Below are 21621 nucleotides of genomic sequence, written 5' to 3'. Positions count from 1 at the left end.
ACCCAAGCTCATTTTTATCCAGTTGTGAGGTGATTTAGATGGTTTACTTAGACCTGTGTTTATCATATGTGGTTTGTTTTGATTACCACTTGCTCTGTAAGTAATAAGCTGTCATCAGTCAAAAGGGCGCAAACGGTTCATCAAAGTTATTATGAGTAGAGAATTAGTGTTTGCAGTTGGCATGTTGTTCATTTTTCATATTGGAAACAATTTGTTCGGCACATAATTACGAGCTGTAATTTATCACAGTAAACATTTATTGGGGCAGAACTGTTGGTTTGTACTTCTGTGTTTTGTTTGAAAGTTTATGGGCCGAACCGACCCTTCCCCCTTTCTCCTGCGGCCTCGCTGTCGACTTCGTCCGGGGAGGGACTGCACTGGCGACCGTGACGAGTGACCAGTGCAGCCGCTACCCAAACAAAGGCGGGTTACCAGGGGAAACGGGGCTCTCTACTCATGGACTGGGTAGCTGGAGGAATAGTGACGGCTCACATTTGGGCTCATCTGCATGTGTCTTGAATGAACCGCTGCAACAAAGACAAATACTGTTTGACGTGTGAGAACCTGACGGCTGAAAATCACTTCACAAAGTATTGTCGATAATGCGTATCCCGCCTGCAAGGTCACTTTGTGTTCACGGCAGCTAAGTGGCTCAGTAGATTAGACAAACAACCCAGTTTTATGCTGGCTGGGTTTGTCTAGCCTTGGTGTTTGTTTGTCGAAAGGAGAAATCAGTTTAATCAGAATGGGATTGAAGTCAACAAGATGAATGACTAAACCATTTCTGATTTAACTGAATTAAAATTACTTAGATCTTAAAGACTATAACACCTTCATTTACACTCTTTATGTTACAATATTTCTTGAAATTGTGTTATTGAAGAAATAACCTTCCTTGAAGCCTTTCTACAGCAAGGCAGGAAGACAAGTAAATAATGTGATGTGTTTTAGCAAAATTGTAGTGTTGGCTGCATTTGTCAAGTTCAGCCATTCAACTTGTTACCCATGATATTATAAAGAAAAATTAACTGTGAATAATTTTTCCTCCTGAGGCACTTCCTTTCACTGACTATTTGTTGAAAGTGAAATCTCAAATTTTAGAGATTGAGGCCCTTTTTTTTTTAACTGAAAGTCACAAATTAATTAAAAAAGGCATTAAACTGTCAAAGCTCCTGTCACAATATGCAACAGGGTGATTCAATCAATTCTGTTGATCACATGACTTATCTATTTTCACAAATGTATAGTTTTTAAGTTCAAATGTGGGTGAAAGGCTTGTCATTGAATAAGAGACTAAGACTTATGTCTGATCTATTAGTGATGGACATTGTGGATTTAGTAGTGTCAGGTTCTGGTAGTGATCAGATATCTGGACAAATGCCTGGTTTCACAGACAAAGCTTGAAGGGTTTGTTCACCCAAACATGAAAATTCTGTCATTTATTATTCACCCTCATGCCGTTCCACACCCGTAAGACCTTCGTTAATCTTCAGAACACAAATTAAGATATTTTAGTTGAAATCCGATGGCTCCATGAGGCCTGCATAGATCCATAAAGGTACTAAAAAACATATTTAAATCAGTTCATGTGAGTACAGTGGTTCAATATTAATATTATAAAGTGACGAGAATATTTTTGGTGCGCCAAAAAAAAAAAAATGAATCAGCGTATCGAATCAGCTGTTCGGAGTGCCAAAGTCACGTGATGTCAGCAGTTTGGCTGTTTGACACACGATCTGAATCATGATTCGACACACTGATTCATTTGTGCTCCGAAGCTTCCTGAAGCAGTGTTTTGAAATCAGCCATCACTAAATAAGTCGTTATTTTGTTTTTTTGCGCACCAAAAATATTCTCGTCACTTTATAATATTAATATTGAATCACTGTACTCACATGAACTGATTTAAATATGTTTTTAGTACATTAATGGATCTTGAGAGAGGAAATGTCATTGCTGGCAATGGAGGCCTCACTGATTCAACAAAAATATCTTAATTTGTGTTTAAGATTAATGAAGGTCTTACGGGTGAGGAACGTAATAAATGAGTAATAAATGACAGAATTTTCATTTTTGGGTAAACTAACCCTTTAAGCCTAGTCCCAGACTAAAATGCATGTTTGAGCTGTCTTAAGTGAAAGCATATATCTTAAAATATGTCAGTGTGCTATTGTTTTGTCTCAAGATGCACATTATTAATGTTTTTTTTTCCCTAAGACACATTTATAAAAGCTACTTAATTGTCCTAATTTATCTACGGCCTACTCCTGTCTTATTTGAAGCCCTTTCTGTGAAACCAGGCCTAAATGTGTTTCTACTGAGATCAAATACTACTAGTGATATCTGTCAGAAGTTATTAAGCAGAGAAACACATGAGACAGGAGTAGTGAGCTTTGTCCATCTTGCTTACTCATCACTTCCGTTCTCCACACATTCCATCATTACACAGCAGTTTATAAAAAAGTAGTCAACACAATACAATTCACTTATGAACAATTCCCTCAGATAGCATGCAATAGTTTGCAGACTTTTTTGTTGTTGTTGTCGTCGTTACTTATAAATCACAAAACTAGGCTAGTCAATCCAGAACACTTCATGTTGTGCAAATAAAACCATTTTTTGTAAGAAGATGACAGTGTTTGTGAGTGTAATCCTGGCCAATCTGATCCTCCTTGCGCAGACTGTGGGATTCAAAATGTTTTCTGTCTAGACCAAATGGCCATATATAAACACTGCTTTAAAACTCAGAATTTTCCCAGGTTCCAAATTTAGACAGACAGGTAGTTTGTGAGGGAAAAAAAATATCCTATCGTGAACCTCTCTTCATGATGTTTGCCTTTCTTTAGTAAATTTACAACTGGCTGATTTGAAAGTACGTTATACTGGCTTTTAGTGCAGCTAAATGTTATGTAATGTTTAAGACCACTGTGTAACAATGCTTAATTCTTTCACGCCCAGAGTGTAAATGTCACACTACAAGTCTTGTTTCTGTTTGGGGAAAGTGAGATTTAACAAAGACATGTTTTTTCTCAAGTTCAAACCATTTGTGTTTGTGACTCAACATTTGCTATGATTTTCAAATCTGCTTTGATTTGTGTGGCTCATCCCTATTTTTCTTATCAGTTTTGTGAATTGAATCAATCTCTGGTTATTATTCTGGTTTGTTGTTTTTTCTTCGAGCGACAGTATTGAAACCTGAAGTTGAAGACAACTGAGTAATAAATTCATAGAGAACTGCTGTCAAAATTTATTTCTGCTTTCTGTAGTACATTAGCATTTGAAATGGACACAATGCTGCATTTATTGTGTCTTTTACCCATTTCTGAACGTGTGTTGATAGTAAAGCTCTTTGGGATTGCTCTGGGTTTTAAATTGTAAGTTGAACTGAAAGTAAAACTCAAGGAATGCTTTTTCCCAGTATACAGTGGTGGTCAGAATTATTGGCACCCTTGGTAAATATGATCAAAAATGACTGTAAAAATAAATATGAATTGTTTATCCTTTTGAATTTTTTTTATTCATAAAATTAGCAAAAATCTAACATTTCATTGAAGGAAAAGAATTGAAAGTGGGGGGAAAATCAGATAATGAAATAAATGTTTTTCACCAAAACACTTTGGCCACAATTATTTGCACCCCTAGAATATTTATAAAATAAAATATCTCTGAAGTATATTCCCATTCATATTTACATTTTTTTTTAGCACACCAGGGTGATCATGAACATGAAATTGTCCAGCCGAGACTTCCTGTTCTGCGGGTGTATAAACATGAGGAAACACAAAGGCCAAATTCCCTTAAACATTCATCACAATGAGTAAAACCAAACAATATAGTTCTGATGTGAAGCAAAAGATTGTTGAGCTTCACAAAATAGAACGTGGCTGTAAAATAATAGCTAAAGCATTGAAAATCCCCATTTCCACCATCAGGGCAATAATTGAGAAGTTCCAATTAACTAAAGATGTTACAAATCTGCCTGGAAGAGGACGAGTGTCTAAATCGTAGTAATGCGCGGTGAGGAGGAAAGTTTGAGTGGCCAAAGACTCTCTAAGGATCACAGTTGAAGAATTGCAGAGATTAGTTGAGTCTTGAGTCTCAGAAAGCCTAGAAAAAAATTATCAAAAGCACCTACATCCCCACAAGTTGTTCAGGAGAGTTTCAAGAAAAATCCTCTGCTCTCATCCAGAAACAATCTCCAGCATATTAAATTGTCAGTCAAGACTGGAACTTCAAACGGGATCGGCTTCTATGGTCAGATGAAACTAAAAAAAGAGCTTTTTGGCAGCAAACCCACCAGATGGGTTTGGTGCACACATGGATAAAAAGTACCCCATGCCCACGGTTAAATATACTGCTGGATCTTTAATGTTGTGGGCCTATTTTTCTGCTGGAGGTCCTGGACATCTTGTTCAGATACATGGTATCATGGATTCTATCAAATACTAACAGATAAAAATTCAAAACCTGACCGCTTCTGCTAGAAATCCAACAATGGGCCATGGTTGGATCGTCCATTAGGACAATGATCCAAAACAAACATCAAAACCAACACAAAAATGTGTCAATGAGCCCAAAATGAAGCTTCTGCCATGACCATCCCAGTCCCCTGATCTGAACCCTAAAGAAAATGAGTGGAGTGAACTGAAGAGAAGCAGTACTAACATGGAGCTGGAATCTGAAGGATCTGGAGAGATTCTGCATGAAGGAATGGTTTCTGATCTCTTGTCAGGTGTTCTCCAAACTCATCAGGCATTATAGAAGAAGAGTCAGAGCTGTTTTCTTGGCAAAAGGAGGTTGCAAAAATTATTGAATAAAAGGGTGCCAATAATTGTGGCCAACGTGTTTTGTACATTTTTCATAATGTGACTTTCCCCCCACTTTCAATTCTTTTTTTTTTCAATGAAAGGTTGGACTTTTGCTAATTTTATGAATTAAAGATTAAAAGGATAAACAATGCAGATTTATTTTTACAGTCATCTTTGATCATATTTACCAATGGTGCCAATAATTCTGACCACCACTGTATATAGAAGCACTATGTGAGATTCAGTCAAATTGAATAAAAATAACAAGTTCCACCTGCAAAGATAAGGGATTTCTGCTGGAGTGACAGTCTCGCTCATCTTGCAGCAAAGTTGTTAGTAACTTCTTTATGCGTTGGCCGCATTGACACTGCACTCACACCCAGAGGAGACCTTCCATCTGCTGCTTGTTTATAGAAGCTCCACTTTGGTTAGCAGTCAAGTCCCCAAATGGGAGACACGTGGTAGATTTGAAATCCTTGTGTGCTACTTTTTGATTGAATTAGTCTGTTTGCTCACTTCAATGAATAGCTGTTTTACTCTTTAAAAAGTGTTGATAAGAGTTGCTTGAAGCTGTTTTATGTCGGTGGAAAACTGCCATGAGATGTTTTTTTACCTGTGATTCTCCCCTCTGTGGTGTGTAAATAATGTTTCTTTTAAAATGTCGTCCTGTCATTTACTCATCAGAAATCATTGAAGGCCTTCATTCCTCAGACTTCCATCATGTCATAACAGTGCATGAGCTTTCAAACATGCATGAGTCTTGTGGATCCTGTGTGTAAATGTGGATGTTATTGGCAGAGGGAGAAGTTGGACTATGTTTAGCTCAGGTTACGGTTCATGGTGTCCAGGGAGGATGGGGCAATTTAGTGGGCAGACAGACAGGCTTGTTCTAAACTTTGGCATTAGGGTGGTTTGTAATGTCTGACAGTGACAGTACAGTAAAGACATTTATAACATTACAAAAGATTTCTATTTCAAATAAATGCTGTTCTTTTTAGCTTTTTATTTATCAAAGAATCCTAAAAAAAAGTTTCACATTTATTTATTTTTGATCAAATGAATGCAACCCTTGGTGAGCATAAGAGACTTCTTTTAAAATAATTTTGAAAACATACCTACTCCAAACATTTGTACAACTGTAGTGTATGCCTCAGTAAAGACTGATTTGTTAAGAAGGCCAATCACTTGTTGTTTCTAACAAGTGTTGTTATTAATAGTTGTTTTACAGAACCCATTTCTCTAAGTTCAGGTCATTATGTTCTGAGTTCACTTTGGCAGTTCAGTTTACACTAATGCTGCTTTTCCACTGCTTGGTACGGCTTTGTACGGCTCACTTTTGGCGCTTTTCCACTCCATTGTACGGCTTGATACGGCTCACTTTTGGTGCTTTTTCACTGCATGGTACAGCTGGATACGGCTCACTTTTGGTGCTTTTCCACTGTATAGTACAGCTGGATACGGCTCACTTTTGGTGCTTTTTCACTGCATGGTACAGCTTGATGATACGGCTCACTTTTGGTGCTTTTCCACTGCATGGTACAGCTTGATGATACGGCTCACTTTTGGTGCTTTTTCACTGCATGGTACAGCTTGATGATACGGCTCACTTTTGGTGCTTTTTCACTGCATGGTACAGCTTGATGATACGGCTCACTTTTGGTGCTTTTTCACTGCATGGTACAGCTTGATGATACGGCTCACTTTTGGTGCTTTTCCACTGCATGATACAGCTTGATACAGCTCACTTTTGGTGCTTTTCCACTGCATGGTACAGCTTGATGATACGGCTCACTTTTGGTGCTTTTTCACTGCATGGTACAGCTTGATGATACGGCTCACTTTTGGTGCTTTTCCACTGCATGATACAGCTTGATACAGCTCACTTTTGGTGCTTTTCCACTGCATGGTACAGCTTGATACAGCTCACTTTTGGTGCTTTTCCACTGCATGGTACAGCTTGATACAGCTCACTTTTGGTGCTTTTCCACTGCATGGTACAGCTTGATACAGCTCACTTTTGGTGCTTTTTCACTGCATGGTACAGCTTGATACAGCTCACTTTTGGTGCTTTTTCACTGCATGGTACAGCTTGATACGGCTCACTTTTGGTGCTTTTCCACTGCATGGTACAGCTTGATGATACGGCTCACTTTTGGTGCTTTTTCACTGTATAGTACAGCTGGATACGGCTCACTTTTGGTGCTTTTTCACTGCATGGTACAGCTTGATGATACGGCTCACTTTTGGTGCTTTTTCACTGCATGATACAGCTTGATGATACGGCTCACTTTTGGTGCTTTTTCACTGCATGGTACAGCTTGATGATACGGCTCACTTTTGGTGCTTTTCCACTGCATGGTACAGCTTGATGATACGGCTCACTTTTAGTGCTTTTTCACTGTATAGTACAGCTGGATACGGCTCACTTTTGGTGCTTTTCCACTGCATGATACAGCTTGATGATACGGCTCACTTTTGGTGCTTTTTCACTGCATGGTACAGCTTGATGATACGGCTCACTTTTGGTGCTTTTCCACTGCATGGTACAGCTTGATGATACGGCTCACTTTTGGTGCTTTTCCACTGCATGGTACAGCTTGATGATACGGCTCACTTTTGGTGCTTTTTCACTGCATGGTACAGCTTGATGATACGGCTCACTTTTGGTGCTTTTCCACTGCATGGTACAGCTTGATGATACGGCTCACTTTTGGTGCTTTTCCACTGCATGGTACAGCTTGATACAGCTCACTTTTGGTGCTTTTTCACTGCATGGTACAGCTTGATGATACGGCTCACTTTTGGTGCTTTTCCACTGCATGGTACAGCTTGATGATACGGCTCACTTTTGGTGCTTTTTCACTGCATGGTACAGCTTGATGATACGGCTCACTTTTGGTGCTTTTCCACTGCATGATACAGCTTGATGATACGGCTCACTTTTGGTGCTTTTCCACTGCATGGTACAGCTTGATGATACAGCTCACTTTTGGTGCTTTTTCACTGCATGGTACAGCTTGATGATACGGCTCACTTTTGGTGCTTTTCCACTGCATGATACAGCTTGATGATACGGCTCACTTTTGGTGCTTTTCCACTGCATGATACAGCTTGATGATACAGCTCACTTTTGGTGCTTTTTCACTGCATGATACAGCTTGATGATACGGCTCACTTTTGGTGCTTTTTCACTGCATGGTACAGCTTGATGATACGGCTCACTTTTGGCTCTTTTCCACTGCATGATACAGCTTGATACGGCTCACTTGTGGCGCTTTTCCACTGCATGGTACAGCTTGATACGGCTCACTTTTGGTGCTTTTCCACTGCATGGTACAGCTGGATACGGCTCACTTTTGGTGCTTTTTCACTGCATGGTACAGCTTGATGATACGGCTCACTTTTGGTGCTTTTCCACTGCATGGTACAGCTTGATGATACGGCTCACTTTTGGTGCTTTTTCACTGCATGGTACAGCTTGATGATACGGCTCACTTTTGGTGCTTTTTCACTGCATGATACAGCTTGATACGGCTCACTTTTGGTGCTTTTTCACTGCATGATACAGCTTGATACGGCTCACTTTTGGTGCTTTTTCACTGCATGATACAGCTTGATACGGCTCACTTTTGGTGCTTTTTCACTGCATGATACAGCTTGATACGGCTCACTTGTGGCGCTTTTCCACTGCATGATACAGCTTGATACGGCTCACTTGTGGCGCTTTTCCACTGCATGGTACAGCTGGATACGGCTCACTTTTGGTGCTTTTTCACTGCATGGTACAGCTTGATGATACGGCTCACTTTTGGTGCTTTTCCACTGCATGGTACAGCTTGATGATACGGCTCACTTTTGGTGCTTTTCCACTGCATGGTACAGCTTGATGATACGGCTCACTTTTGGTGCTTTTTCACTGCATGGTACAGCTTGATGATACGGCTCACTTTTGGTGCTTTTCCACTGCATGGTACAGCTTGATGATACGGCTCACTTTTGGTGCTTTTCCACTGCATGGTACAGCTTGATGATACGGCTCACTTTTGGTGCTTTTTCACTGCATGGTACAGCTTGATGATACGGCTCACTTTTGGTGCTTTTCCACTGCATGGTACAGCTTGATGATACGGCTCACTTTTGGTGCTTTTCCACTGCATGGTACAGCTTGATGATACGGCTCACTTTTGGTGCTTTTTCACTGCATGGTACAGCTTGATGATACGGCTCACTTTTGGTGCTTTTCCACTGCATGATACAGCTTGATGATACGGCTCACTTTTGGTGCTTTTCCACTGCATGGTACAGCTTGATGATACAGCTCACTTTTGGTGCTTTTTCACTGCATGGTACAGCTTGATGATACGGCTCACTTTTGGTGCTTTTCCACTGCATGATACAGCTTGATGATACGGCTCACTTTTGGTGCTTTTCCACTGCATGATACAGCTTGATGATACAGCTCACTTTTGGTGCTTTTTCACTGCATGATACAGCTTGATGATACGGCTCACTTTTGGTGCTTTTTCACTGCATGGTACAGCTTGATGATACGGCTCACTTTTGGCTCTTTTCCACTGCATGATACAGCTTGATACGGCTCACTTGTGGCGCTTTAACACTGCATGGTACAGCTTGATACGGCTCACTTTTGGTGCTTTTCCACTGTATAGTACAGCTTGATACGGCTCACTTTTGGTGCTTTTCCACTGCATGGTACAGCTGGATACGGCTCACTTTTGGTGCTTTTCCACTGCATGGTACAGCTTGATGATACGGCTCACTTTTGGTGCTTTTTCACTGCATGATACAGCTTGATACGGCTCACTTGTGGCGCTTTTCCACTGCATGGTACAGCTTGATACGGCTCACTTTTGGTGCTTTTTCACTGCATGATACAGCTTGATACGGCTCACTTTTGATGCTTTTTCACTGCATGATACAGCTTGATACGGCTCACTTTTGGTGCTTTTTCACTGCATGATACAGCTTGATACGGCTCACTTGTGGCGCTTTTCCACTGCATGATACAGCTTGATACGGCTCACTTGTGGTGCTTTTCCACTGCATGGTACAGCTGGATACGGCTCACTTTTGGTGCTTTTTCACTGCATGGTACAGCTTGATGATACGGCTCACTTTTGGTGCTTTTTCACTGCATGGTACAGCTTGATGATACGGCTCACTTTTGGTGCTTTTTCACTGCATGGTACAGCTTGATGATACGGCTCACTTTTGGTGCTTTTTCACTGCATGATACAGCTTGATACGGCTCACTTGTGGCGCTTTTCCACTGCATGATACAGCTTGATACGGCTCACTTGTGGCGCTTTTCCACTGCATGGTACAGCTTGATACGGCTCACTTTTGGTGCTTTTCCACTGCATGGTACAGCTTGATACGGCTCACTTGTGGCGCTTTTCCACTGCATGGTACAGCTTGATACGGCTCACTTTTGGCGCTTTTCCACTGTATAGTACAGCTTGATACAGCTCACTTTTGGCACTTTTCCACTGCATGGTACTTCTTAGTATGGCTCACTCTAAATAGTACCACCTTAGTTGAGGTGCAAGCAAGCTGCACTGATACTAAAATGTGACGTGTAAACACTGCAGATCACTGATTGGTCAGAGAGAATCATCACTACCAGCGTCATTGGATTTGGGGCACAAGACACCAAACCAAAAGGCAGTAGAGGCAGCGCAACTATAACATTAAGTCTATAATCCCACCCTCTTTGAAGCGGTACTAAACTGCAACGGAAAAGCAAAGTCGAGCCGTGCCGAGTCGTTCCACGCAGAAAAGTGCCATAAGGGGCCATTTACACAGTAGGTTTTTGCATTTAAAATGCATAATGCAGGTTAGTGTAATGAAACACAAGGTCTAAAGATGAATTCTTGTAAAAGTTCTTTAAACTTGAGCACCACATTTTTAGAACGCTGTGTCATTCATGAGACACTGCAAAAGATGTGAGGCTCAAACACAACGGTCAAACATGTCTGTCTAGTATATGTTAAATTGAAAAATAATGGAAAAGCAAAAAAAGTTTCTGTTTGAACAGCCCCTATGTAATCGCCAGTGTTTAGCAGCTCTTCATTAGTCTTCTGTTCTTTTTGTATGTAATTTGGTATTTTCTTTTAATCAGATTCTCTTGTCTTGTTGTTTGTACCTCCATACATTGGATTGCCTAAGGTAGGGCTTGATGAAGTATGTAGGAAATGAAAGGATGTGAGAGATTGAAGTAGCTGCCAAGGCTGGCACGAGTCTTTAGTGCAGAATGTGAAGACAGAGGGAGAGTAGATTGCCTTCAGCCTTATGCTGGTTAAATCAATGCTGGGTCAACTGTCTAGTGAAGAGATGTGTGGTTGCTGAGAAGATGAAATGAGAGAAACTGTTTTTGTTTCAGCAATAGGCTTCAGTTTTATGTGTCTTTTGCACAAGGTTCAGGACCCTAATGATGTTTTAGCACATATCTGTGTCGAATGGTTTATCCTTATCATGGCAAAGTCCCTTTGACTGGCTCAGTGTTGATGTTTGTTTAAAGGGTTAGTTCACCCAAAAATGAAAATTTTGTCATTCATTTAATCACCCTTGTGTCGTTCCAAACCCGTAAGGCATTCATTCGTCTTCAGAACACAAATGTAGATAAAATCTGATGAAGGCTGAGAGCTTTCTGTACCTCCTTTGACAGCCTACGCTAGTACCATTTTCAAGCCCTAAAAAGGTAGCAAAGGCATCATTAAAGTAAACCATGTGACTCCAGTGGTTTGAATCAAGTGCTTTGTTTGCTAAAATAAAAACATTATTTACCACTTTATTTACAAAATATTAATCTCCAATGCACGTTCATGCAACAGTGTCTGCTCTTGTATCAACACAACACACATGCTTTGTGGTGCTCTCGGCTTGAAAGTAGTAGTTGCGTAAGCTGACAATGGAGGGACAGAAAGCTTTCAGATTTCATTAAAAAGATCTTCAGTTGTGTTCCGAAGATTAACTAAAGTCTTACGGGTTTGGAGCGACATGAGGGAGAGCAATTAATGACAGAATTTTCATTTTTGGGTGAACTATCCCTTTAAAAAGCTTGTTAAAGAGTAACAGACAAAAAGAGAGAGAGGGGAGGGGAAGGATTGTGAAGCTCATGCTTTTTGATGAAAGCCAGCTGTTTCCTGCTGTATATAATCAGGAAGGTAGTAGCTAATATTTTAGGAAAGACAATATAAAATATAATGTAAAAAGCTAAGTTCGACTTTCAGGAAAAATACATTGGTTTAATATAATATAGCTAATTTGATTTTTAAAAGAATTACATTAGATCAGTGTGTAATGGTCAGATAAAGTCAATGTAGCCAAATTTGGGTCTGAGGTAAATCATATTGGTTCAGTGTGATTGTGATAATTCCAAAATAATCAGTTTGGCATACATCCAACAAACGTGATTGGATACAGCTATATTAATGTAATAATTTTTTGTGGAAATGTGCCACATGATTAAAATACATTCAACTGATGAGGTATTATTTTGAGTGTAGTGGCTCTGTGCTCGATTCGACAGTGCAAGGTTTTCTCAGTGGAGGGATCAGTGTAGTCTGTGTCTGGTTACAGTATTCAGTTTCATTCAGTCTTGGTAACCTCTATCAGTCCCTCTTCCTCCATGGCTATTTTGAGAGGTGCCTTATGTCACATCAAATCCACATCTAAAATTTGACAGCGCTGCATGGCTTCACACACACTGAGCAGGTTGTATAATATTTGTTGCTATTTTGAAATGTTTAGTAAACCCTTCAGCTTCCATGACTGACCGTTTAAGGACAGACCATGTGGATTAACTAGCTATATGTAGGGAGGGTTTCATGGCTTAGTTAAGAGTGTGTGTGGCTTATTTGGGGTGTCATTAAAATGTTTGTCTCCTTTAACTAAACTTTGGAGTATTGGCATAAAGTAACTGTTTTCATGTTATGGTCAACATTAAAATTTCTATACTATTTTGACTAAATAAATCTATAAAAGGACAATATGTATCATGGATCATGTATTGTGTATAGTTAATGCGTGAGGAGGAAAGTGTCAGTACTACATTGAACTACTATATATAATGTTGAATATAATGTATAATAATGCAATGGGGAATATTTGTGGGTCCTCCTGATAATGCCGACTGTCTTATGTTACCATTAAAAAGTGGCCTACATTTTATATATATATATATATAAGTCAGTGACAGGGTGCAAACATATTCATCTAAAATAAATCTGTTTCAGAATTATGAATATTTTTACTCTGGTGTCACCATTGTCCTGTGCATTGGGTTACCAGCTTAGTCCAAGCCTATTAATTTTCACCCCCAGTGTAATACCAAATTTAGCATTTTAATCAACGGTACAGATTGATGAATAAAAATTTCAAAAGAACAGCATTTATTTGAGATTGGATCTTTAAAGTCCTGTCACATTTAATTTAATGCATTCTTGTTCACTAAAATATTTATTTAAAAAAAAAAAACTTACTAACCTCAAACGTTCGAACAGTAGTGTATTTAGTAAATTAAACTTTCAAACGTTGTTTCAAAGACTTGTGCACTATCTATCAGAGGTTGCATAAAAATCTAACCAGTCAGATTAGAGCTGACCAGATCATAAAGTGCTTGCAGTTTTTGTGCATAGTATGCATCAGAAAATTACACCTTTTTTCTATAAACACAAGGGCTGAAAGAACAAAGGAGTCGGAGAAATGAAAGGAAGAGTGAATCCAGCCGCTCTTTATATCCGGCCCAAGGCTGTCAAAATCCATCATCTTTAAGTGCCATATGTGAACATGACAGTGTATATTTAACCTAAGAATGCTTAAGAGGGATTGTGTACATGTGAGAGTGGGATATGGGGGCAAACAGATGCATGCTGATAGTAGAAAGCAAGGCTGTAACCATGTCTTGAACATTTTTTTATATTTTTAATAAAAGGAATTACATAGTTAAAAGATTAAAGGGGATTTAAGGGAATAATGAAAGAGAAATAAGAATGCTAAAAAAGGTCCAGGTCTATTAAGTAATCAATTTAAACTATTTTCTAATAGGCTTAATGTCAAAAACGCAAAATGTTTCTTGTCTTGCTACATTCAGTTATGAATTACATTAATTATATCATATTAATCAAATAATAAAATTTTTTATGAAATTTCACCATTTTGAATTGAAAAACATGCTGAGTAGTTTGCAATGCACTGGACATTACTGTCGGTCGCTGAATGTTTCAATCATAAAACAGTTGTCTAATATCAAATGTTTAGCTACTTATTCACCACAAACTCTTTTACTGCTAAAACATTGAAATTTGCACTCATCTTCTGTGAACAGTAAGTCCCGCCGCCTTTGGTTTGGGAGGGGGGGTATAATTTGGTTATTTCTAATTATTTCTATAGTGGTTAAAGCCCTGGTACAAAGGGATCTGCAGGCAATACTCTGGAAAATTTCACTTGGCTCACTCTATGATCTGTCTGTGAGTGAGCACGGTTATGTTCCTTGAGACCTGTCGTTGTAATTTGATCATTGGATTACTGATATGTTGGTTGCCATGGCGTCCTCACACATGATTAGGTTACCATGCAGCTGCTCTTGATGCTGAAAAGTATATTACAGTTTTTTTTAAAGTGTATATGTGTGATTTTCATTTCCATCAGATCAAGTCTGTCACAATTGCTATTGATTAATAGTACCACAGTTTTCAACACGTGTGTGTGTGTGTGTGTGTGTGTGTGTGTGTGTCTTTTCAATCCCTGTGTGCTAACAATCTCATTCTTTCTTTTTGCAGTCGTGCGGACACAGCAAGAGATGTGGATCCACTCACAGTCTTTCTTCTGAATAACGAACGGACAGATTGAGCCATGACGGAACGGGATAGCCGTTGCGATTTGTCCATCGCCCCGGGGCAGGTGTATATCGAGGTGGAGTACGACTATGAGTACGAGGCGAAAGACAGACTCATCTCCATACGGCAGGGGGAATGCTACATGTTGGTTCGTAAAACCAATGAGGACTGGTGGCAAGTTCGTCGGGAGGAGGGCACCAAGGCTTTTTATGTCCCCGCTCAGTACGTTCGAGAGGTCCGACGTGCCCTTTTGCCACCGCCCAAACCTCGCGCAAAGCCCCCAAACGTCCTTGAAATCAGCCAGTGCCGATCGTCAAACGAAAATCTCAACCAACGCGCTCCTACGGAAAGGTCCAGCTTTGGCAGGCCACCTCCTTCAACAACGCCTTCCCCGTTGCCAGGGCAACAGACCCCGCCTTTGTTGTTGCGGGACACCAATCAGAACCCGGGGATGAAGAGTGTTGTTGCTGAGCTGACTCTGCTTAACAACAACAACCATCATAACTATCACCATGGCAACCCCTCACTTCCACGAGGGCGGGCGGAATCCCCTCCACGAGAGCAAGGTTGCCAGGGGAAACTCCCAGGTGTTTTGTCAGTGGACACGGATGGGAGTGTGTCACCAGGAGATGGGTTGGAGAAAATGAGAAATGACTCTGAATCTGGAGATGAGCTCAGCAGCAGCTCTACCGAACACATTCAGGTAAGAACAAGTCGTTCCTCTCCCACGCATTTATTCTCTCTCCCTCTCCCTCCCAAACTTATTCGTGTTCTGCCTTTATCTCTTTCAGTGTTGTCTTTGGCTTTCATTCTCTGCATTTCCAGCACTTATCTTTGCCAGAAATGCTCTCATCTCCTTTTCATCCTTTGACTGTCATTATCTGTTTATGTAACACACTGTTCCAACAATTACTACGAGACTAATCTAACATTTGCTCCTCACACCTTCCTTTTTATCCCTCTCTTGGTTTTACCTCTGACATTTACGGTTGCACGTCGTCTTTTCTGTCAGATTCAATTGAATTCAGCAGTGTTTTCCTCTTCTCTTCCTACGTCCCTTTCTTTCCGTTGTATCACACTTGTTTAGCAGGAGATGCAGTCTGTCCTCTGCTGTGGTGATGGGAATTGTGGTCACCTCTCAGGGTTTGATTTAGACCGTAATAGAGATCGAGATCACAAAATGCAACAATTGTTGGGCCTTGTTGAGTCATTTCTGAATTAAAAAAACTGCTTGCATTAGTCTACAATCTCTGAATGCATTGTGCAATTTTATATATATATATATATATATATATATATATATATATATATATATATATATATATATATATATATATATATATATATATATATATATATATTGCACAATGTGTATAATATATATTGCACAATGTGTATAATATATATTGCACAATGTGTATATATATATATATATATATATATATATATATTATGTGTATATATATTATGTGTGTATATTATACACAAAAAATATATATATATATATATTATAATAAAATGCTATTATAAATTATTTTTATAATAAATTAGTTTTATGTAATAAATATTTAAATATGTGTATGTAGTAGGCATGTGATGGTATCAAATTTTCATGTTGCGATAATTGCTGAAGCTTTTATCACGGTATATGGTATTATCACAATATTGAAATAAGTTGCAAAAAATAGTGTTGTCATAGTATAGCAGGCTTAAGAACTCTTTCTTAAAACAAAAATAACTGAACATTTACAATACAATAAAACGGTACAATAAAAAATACATTAAAATGTTTCAAACAGATTAAAGTGCAAAAGAATTATAAAGAACAACAGGTAACACTATATAAGGTCTCTTTATTTAATGTTAGGTAATGCATTAACTAAGATTAAGAATGAGCAATAGCTACATTTGTTACAGAAGGTATTATTTTTTGTTAATAACAGTTAAAAATGCAACGTATCATTGTTAGTTTTAGGTCCATTAAATAATAATTACAACTTTTGATTTTAGTAATGTTAATAAACATTAACTAGAAATTAACTTTAACTAAGATTAATAAATGCTATTTCAAATGCTAATAAATGCTATAATAAAAGTATTTTTCATTGTCAGTTTGGTAATAATGAATTGACATGTTAAGTAATGAAGCCTTTGGTCATAAAGTGTTACAGAACAATAACAAATAATCAGAACGTTTTCAATCATGTTGTAGTCCATATTAAAATATAAAAAATGTTTAAGTTTGAAAATAAATTGCCTATTAAGTCTTTAAGTATTAAGAATCTGGTGCTGTGATGAACAACATTAGGAGGACAAAAAATATTCAATGGTTGTTTGAAGCATTTTAAATACTGTAGTACTGCAGCTGCTTTGTTTACTGGGTTTTCCGGGGTAACCGCAGCATTTCTGCTGTTCCATCATCACCCTCTGCTGTCAGAGAGTGAGCATGCATTTTCATTCAGCGCATCTCCTTCACAAGTTCCGCCGTGTGCTTTTCATGCACATTGGGTTTGTTTACATAGTGCGGGCAGCAATGTTGTGCATTTTAAATGGTTGATGGGTAAAATAAAATGTAATATAAAAATTTGAACAATTCGTTATAAATAATTATTCACGGTATTTTGAGGTGCCCACTGTAACAATATCGTGCACATTCATTATCGTGATATATCGTATTACCGAATATCGGCACGTCTAGTATGTAATGTATAATAAAATATTAAATTAGTTTAACAATTAATCAGTTTAATAATATTTATAATAATAAACAATAAAGATAAAAAAAAAAAAAAAAAAAAATATATATATATATATATATATGAAAATATTTTTAAATAAATAATTGTAATAATGTTTTTATAATATTAATACTATAAAACATATATTAAATATAATATTTATATAGATTTTTTTAAATATAAACCGCTAGAACAATTACATTTTAATGCCCCTCTTTGATTCACATGTGCAGTAAATTAAAATTAAAAGCTATATTTTTTTATATAATACACAAAGATTTTATTTAGAGTTATTTTTAGCAAATTGAAGCATAAAATATATGTGTTATGTTTAATCCACTACTTATTAGGTGTCAAAGGGGTTCTGCAGTTTAGGGAGTCCACAGTAATATGTACTAAGTAGTGAGTGATTGAGCTTGCTTTTTGAGTGTCCCAGGGTGCATCGTGTGGAGATGGGTGTTTAGTCTGTTACTATCCTCCTCCCCCATTTCTCTCTCTCTTTCTGAAAGAGGGTGCTGCTGGGGGAACAAAGGGGATTGTGGGAGAAAAGAAAGTAGGTCATATCTGACTAGATCATGTTGTTGCCCCCGTTTTGTGTGTGTGTGTGTGTGTGTGTGTAAATGAGATTGAAAGATGCTCATTGAGAAGTTTGGTATCAATCAGATCATCATTGTGAACAGCAAAGACAATAAGAATGTTTGTCTTTATGAGTCTGTACACCTGTAGCTTGTCATGTATATTGAGCTGATCTTCTGGGATGGCACATTGAGTGGATCTGTAATTACTGATCTTGATCAACAAAATCCAGATTTTTAGCTACTTGCTCTTGCTGTCAAATGATGAGAATAATCAAGATGCTTCTCAAAGTCAGGTTCCAGACAGTGGCTTAAGCATGCACACACATATATGGACTTAAACGGACATACAGTACTCTGGGCTTTTGAGGGATTTGTCCATGTCAGGCTTTGTCCATTAGGGTCAGCTGCTAATGCTAAACCATGCGATTACTTAATCAGCCCTTTAACAACTCGTAGACAAAGAATATTTGCCCTGCAAATTTCATTCATGACATCTGTTGTGTGATGTTTGGTTAAAAGGAGGAGTTCACCCAATTCTGATCCTTATGGCTCCAAAACCTTATGTTCTAAGCACTTGTGAAGCCATAAAATTGCTTTGTATTTAATTGTAAGTCATTATTTGCTGGAAATTGTTCCCTCTGCCTATGAATTTTTTTTTTTTTTTTTTTTCAGCTAATAATCATGAAAATTAGTTTGTTTCTAACACAAAATAGCCTTGAAGACAAAATTTATTGGATTTTTTTTTAAATGCATTTTATAGACATATCAATTAACAGCACTATGTGACTTAAAGGGTTAGTTCACCCAAAAATGAACATTTTGTCATTAATTACTCACCCTCATGTCGTTCCACACCTATAAGACCTTAGTTCATCTTCAGAACACAAATTAAGATATTTTTCCATAGACAGCAATTTAATCAACACTTTCAAGGTCCAGAAAGGTACTGAAGACATCGTTAAAACAGTCGACGTGACTGCAGTGGTAATTTTTAATTCGTTAAGTCATTATTTTATTTTTTTTTTTTAGTATTCTCATCGCTTCATAAAATTAATTTTGAACCACTGCAGTCACGTCAACTTTTTTAACAGTGTCTTTAGTACCTTTCTGGACCTTGAAAGTGGTGGTTAAATTGCTGTATGGACAAGTCATATACCCAGGGGCATAGTTTGTATATTCAAATATTCAAATATTCAAATGCTTCAGTTACAACCCCCCCTATATTTCAACATAAAAATCACCATAGATCAGATGAAAAATATGTAGAATTAATTTATTTTTAAGCAATAATTTTGTTTCTATTCAAATAAGAGTTTGTCATAATAAATTAGAGAAAAAAATACTCCCCCTCCATTGAACCGATTGGTAACATCCAACCAATGCGTGTCACACTTTCAGCAAAACAACGCGAGTGGCGCTCTACTGTTTGAATGAGAGAGTACGGGTAGCTCAAAAAATGAAGAGAACCGCTTCCCAGCCAACTATATTAAACTGCTGGTCAAAGAGAGACGTTAAAAAGAATAAAGCATGTACTAAGAAGGTATGAGAATATTGTAATAGCTAGGTACACTCCACACATATTTTAGCTAGCTAATCCATTGCAATTCAGCCATAGCTAACAGTGTAACTGCAACCAGTTACCAAAACAGCCGTCTGTTTTGTTAGTTCATGTTTTAATAGTGTCTGTATTTATCAATAACAAAAGTATTCACATCGGTGTTTGTTTTCTTCCTAAATTAATCTGACTTTTGAACGAATTGGCTGAATGAACGATTTAAGTGACTGACTCAATTAAAAAAAAACGAATCGCTGCCACCTACTGGCGGTGTTAATGTTTAACATAATTTCTTTCTTTTTAGAATCACAGTTATGTTAGAATTTGATGAATGATTATACATAAATTTCATAAAGTTATTATAGATAGATGTTGAATTGTTGATGTTGAAACCAAATCTACGCCCTTGCATATACCTCTCGGATTTCATCAAGAATATCCTAATTTCTGTTCCGAAGATGAACGAAGGTCTTACAGGTGTGGAACGACATGAGGGAGAGTAATTAAAGACAAAATGTTCATTTTTGGGTGAACTAACCCTTTAACTGAATGGGAAAGAGAAGTGTGAACAGCCTTCTGAACACCGTATGTACGTGCTTGGAAGGGCGAGTAAATGATGAATTTTCAATAGGGGGGAACTATTTGAATAATTACTTTTAGCCCAAAGTCACATTCTCTGCCCGCATCCCTCCTGACGCGATCCCTCCTCTCCATTTATGAATGGGCAGCTTCTGCGCTCTTAAAGGATTGAGTTCCAAATCTGTTTCCCTCAACACTCCACCAGAGTGGCCCACAGAGGATGGATTTAGAACCCCAATTTCTCGCCTTTTTCTATGCCTCGACTTTATCTTCACCCCCTGAAGCGGATTTTCATTTGCACACACACACTTTCCCGCTGTCGCTCTCTCCACACCTCCCCCGCTCTTTCACTTTTATGGACTTTATATGTTAGAAGTGTTTCCTTATTTTTTTTTATCCTTTTTATGACATGCTCAAATAACTTGAAATAATGATAAACCATCAGAAGACACACAAATGTTTGACCAGGGGATTAGTAGCATGTCACCTCTCTAATAAAATATGATGAATAGCTTTTATAACCGAGCAGGGGCTTTTCTAATGGGCAGCTGCACAAAATTAAATCCATCCCCCTCAGCTGGGTGTTTTCCTTTGTGTGAACAGTTATTGTCTGATGTCGATATTATACTGCAGCTTCTTTAATGAGTTTTGGTCTGTTTCTGTGTGTTTTGCTTTTGATTTGGTGTGTGTGTGTGTGTATGTATGTACATTCATTGTTATTTTCACCAGCATATCGCATTGAATCATTGCTGGTTTTGTACGCTCACATGTTACTAGCCCAAAAGAGTCTTAGAAGTATGTGTGTGTTCGGCTTCAGTCTAAATCCTGTAGCTCCGTCCCTGCATTGACAGTAAAGGAGGCCCGAGCATTCCTTTCATTCCTGTCCCAGCACACACACACACACACACACACACACAAACACACACCCACCGACATCAGTGGGATAACCCAATAAAGGCCCACCGATCTTGATGGCCGGAAAACAGCCCAGCTCACCCTAATCTAATATTTACTCGAGTATCAAAGCTTTTTCTCCTGTCTCTTGTTGTTCCTGTCTGTCTGTCTCTATTTTTGCCCAAATATGGACTTTAGGCTGAAAGATGGCAGTGGACATCAAATCGATGTGTGTTTGGGGTGGTGTGGGGGTGGTTTGGTACCCTTGTGCTGTCAGAGCATCTCTCTGTCTCTCATTCATTCTGTCTCTCTGCTGTCGATGGGCACAGCTGAGATGTTGTCGGGGCAGAATGTGTCCAGAGGGTGAGGTAAGTTTAGCTTTACAGACATTTATCTTAATCTAAATGGAGACATACTATAGAATTCTGTTGTTTTTATATAAAGATAATTAGAGTTGCCTAACTCTAAACCTAAAAGATTTTTTTTTTTTTTTTTGCCCTTTGATAAGTAAAAAAAAAGGTTTATTTATGATGTTTTTCATTTCAGAGTGACCTTAAAAGGGAGTTCTGGGGACAATTTGTACCCAAACTATATAGCATATACAGAGAC

The 21621-nt window shown here is 38.3% G+C and overlaps 1 protein-coding gene across 12 annotated transcripts in view; it reads left to right on the top strand.

The window, feature by feature from the left end:
* The window catches only part of arhgap12b (Rho GTPase activating protein 12b), a 67888-nt gene that overhangs the window by 526 nt on the left and 45741 nt on the right, over positions 1-21621 (top strand). For 11 of the 12 annotated variants that reach the window (XM_067368636.1, XM_067368639.1, XM_067368638.1 and 8 more), the window contains exon 2: positions 14612-15371. In XM_067368636.1, the coding sequence (XP_067224737.1) occupies positions 14685-15371 (687 nt within the window). In that variant the 5' untranslated portion in view covers positions 14612-14684. Of the gene's footprint in view, positions 1-10420; positions 10634-14611; positions 15372-21621 lie in introns of all 12 variants that reach the window. The other variant, XM_067368637.1, reaches the window with a different exon arrangement.

The sequence above is a fragment of the Chanodichthys erythropterus genome, chromosome 19 (assembly GCF_024489055.1).
Source record: "Chanodichthys erythropterus isolate Z2021 chromosome 19, ASM2448905v1, whole genome shotgun sequence".
Taxonomy (NCBI): domain Eukaryota; kingdom Metazoa; phylum Chordata; class Actinopteri; order Cypriniformes; family Xenocyprididae; genus Chanodichthys; species Chanodichthys erythropterus.
This window is presented reverse-complemented; position numbering and strand designations above follow the sequence as displayed.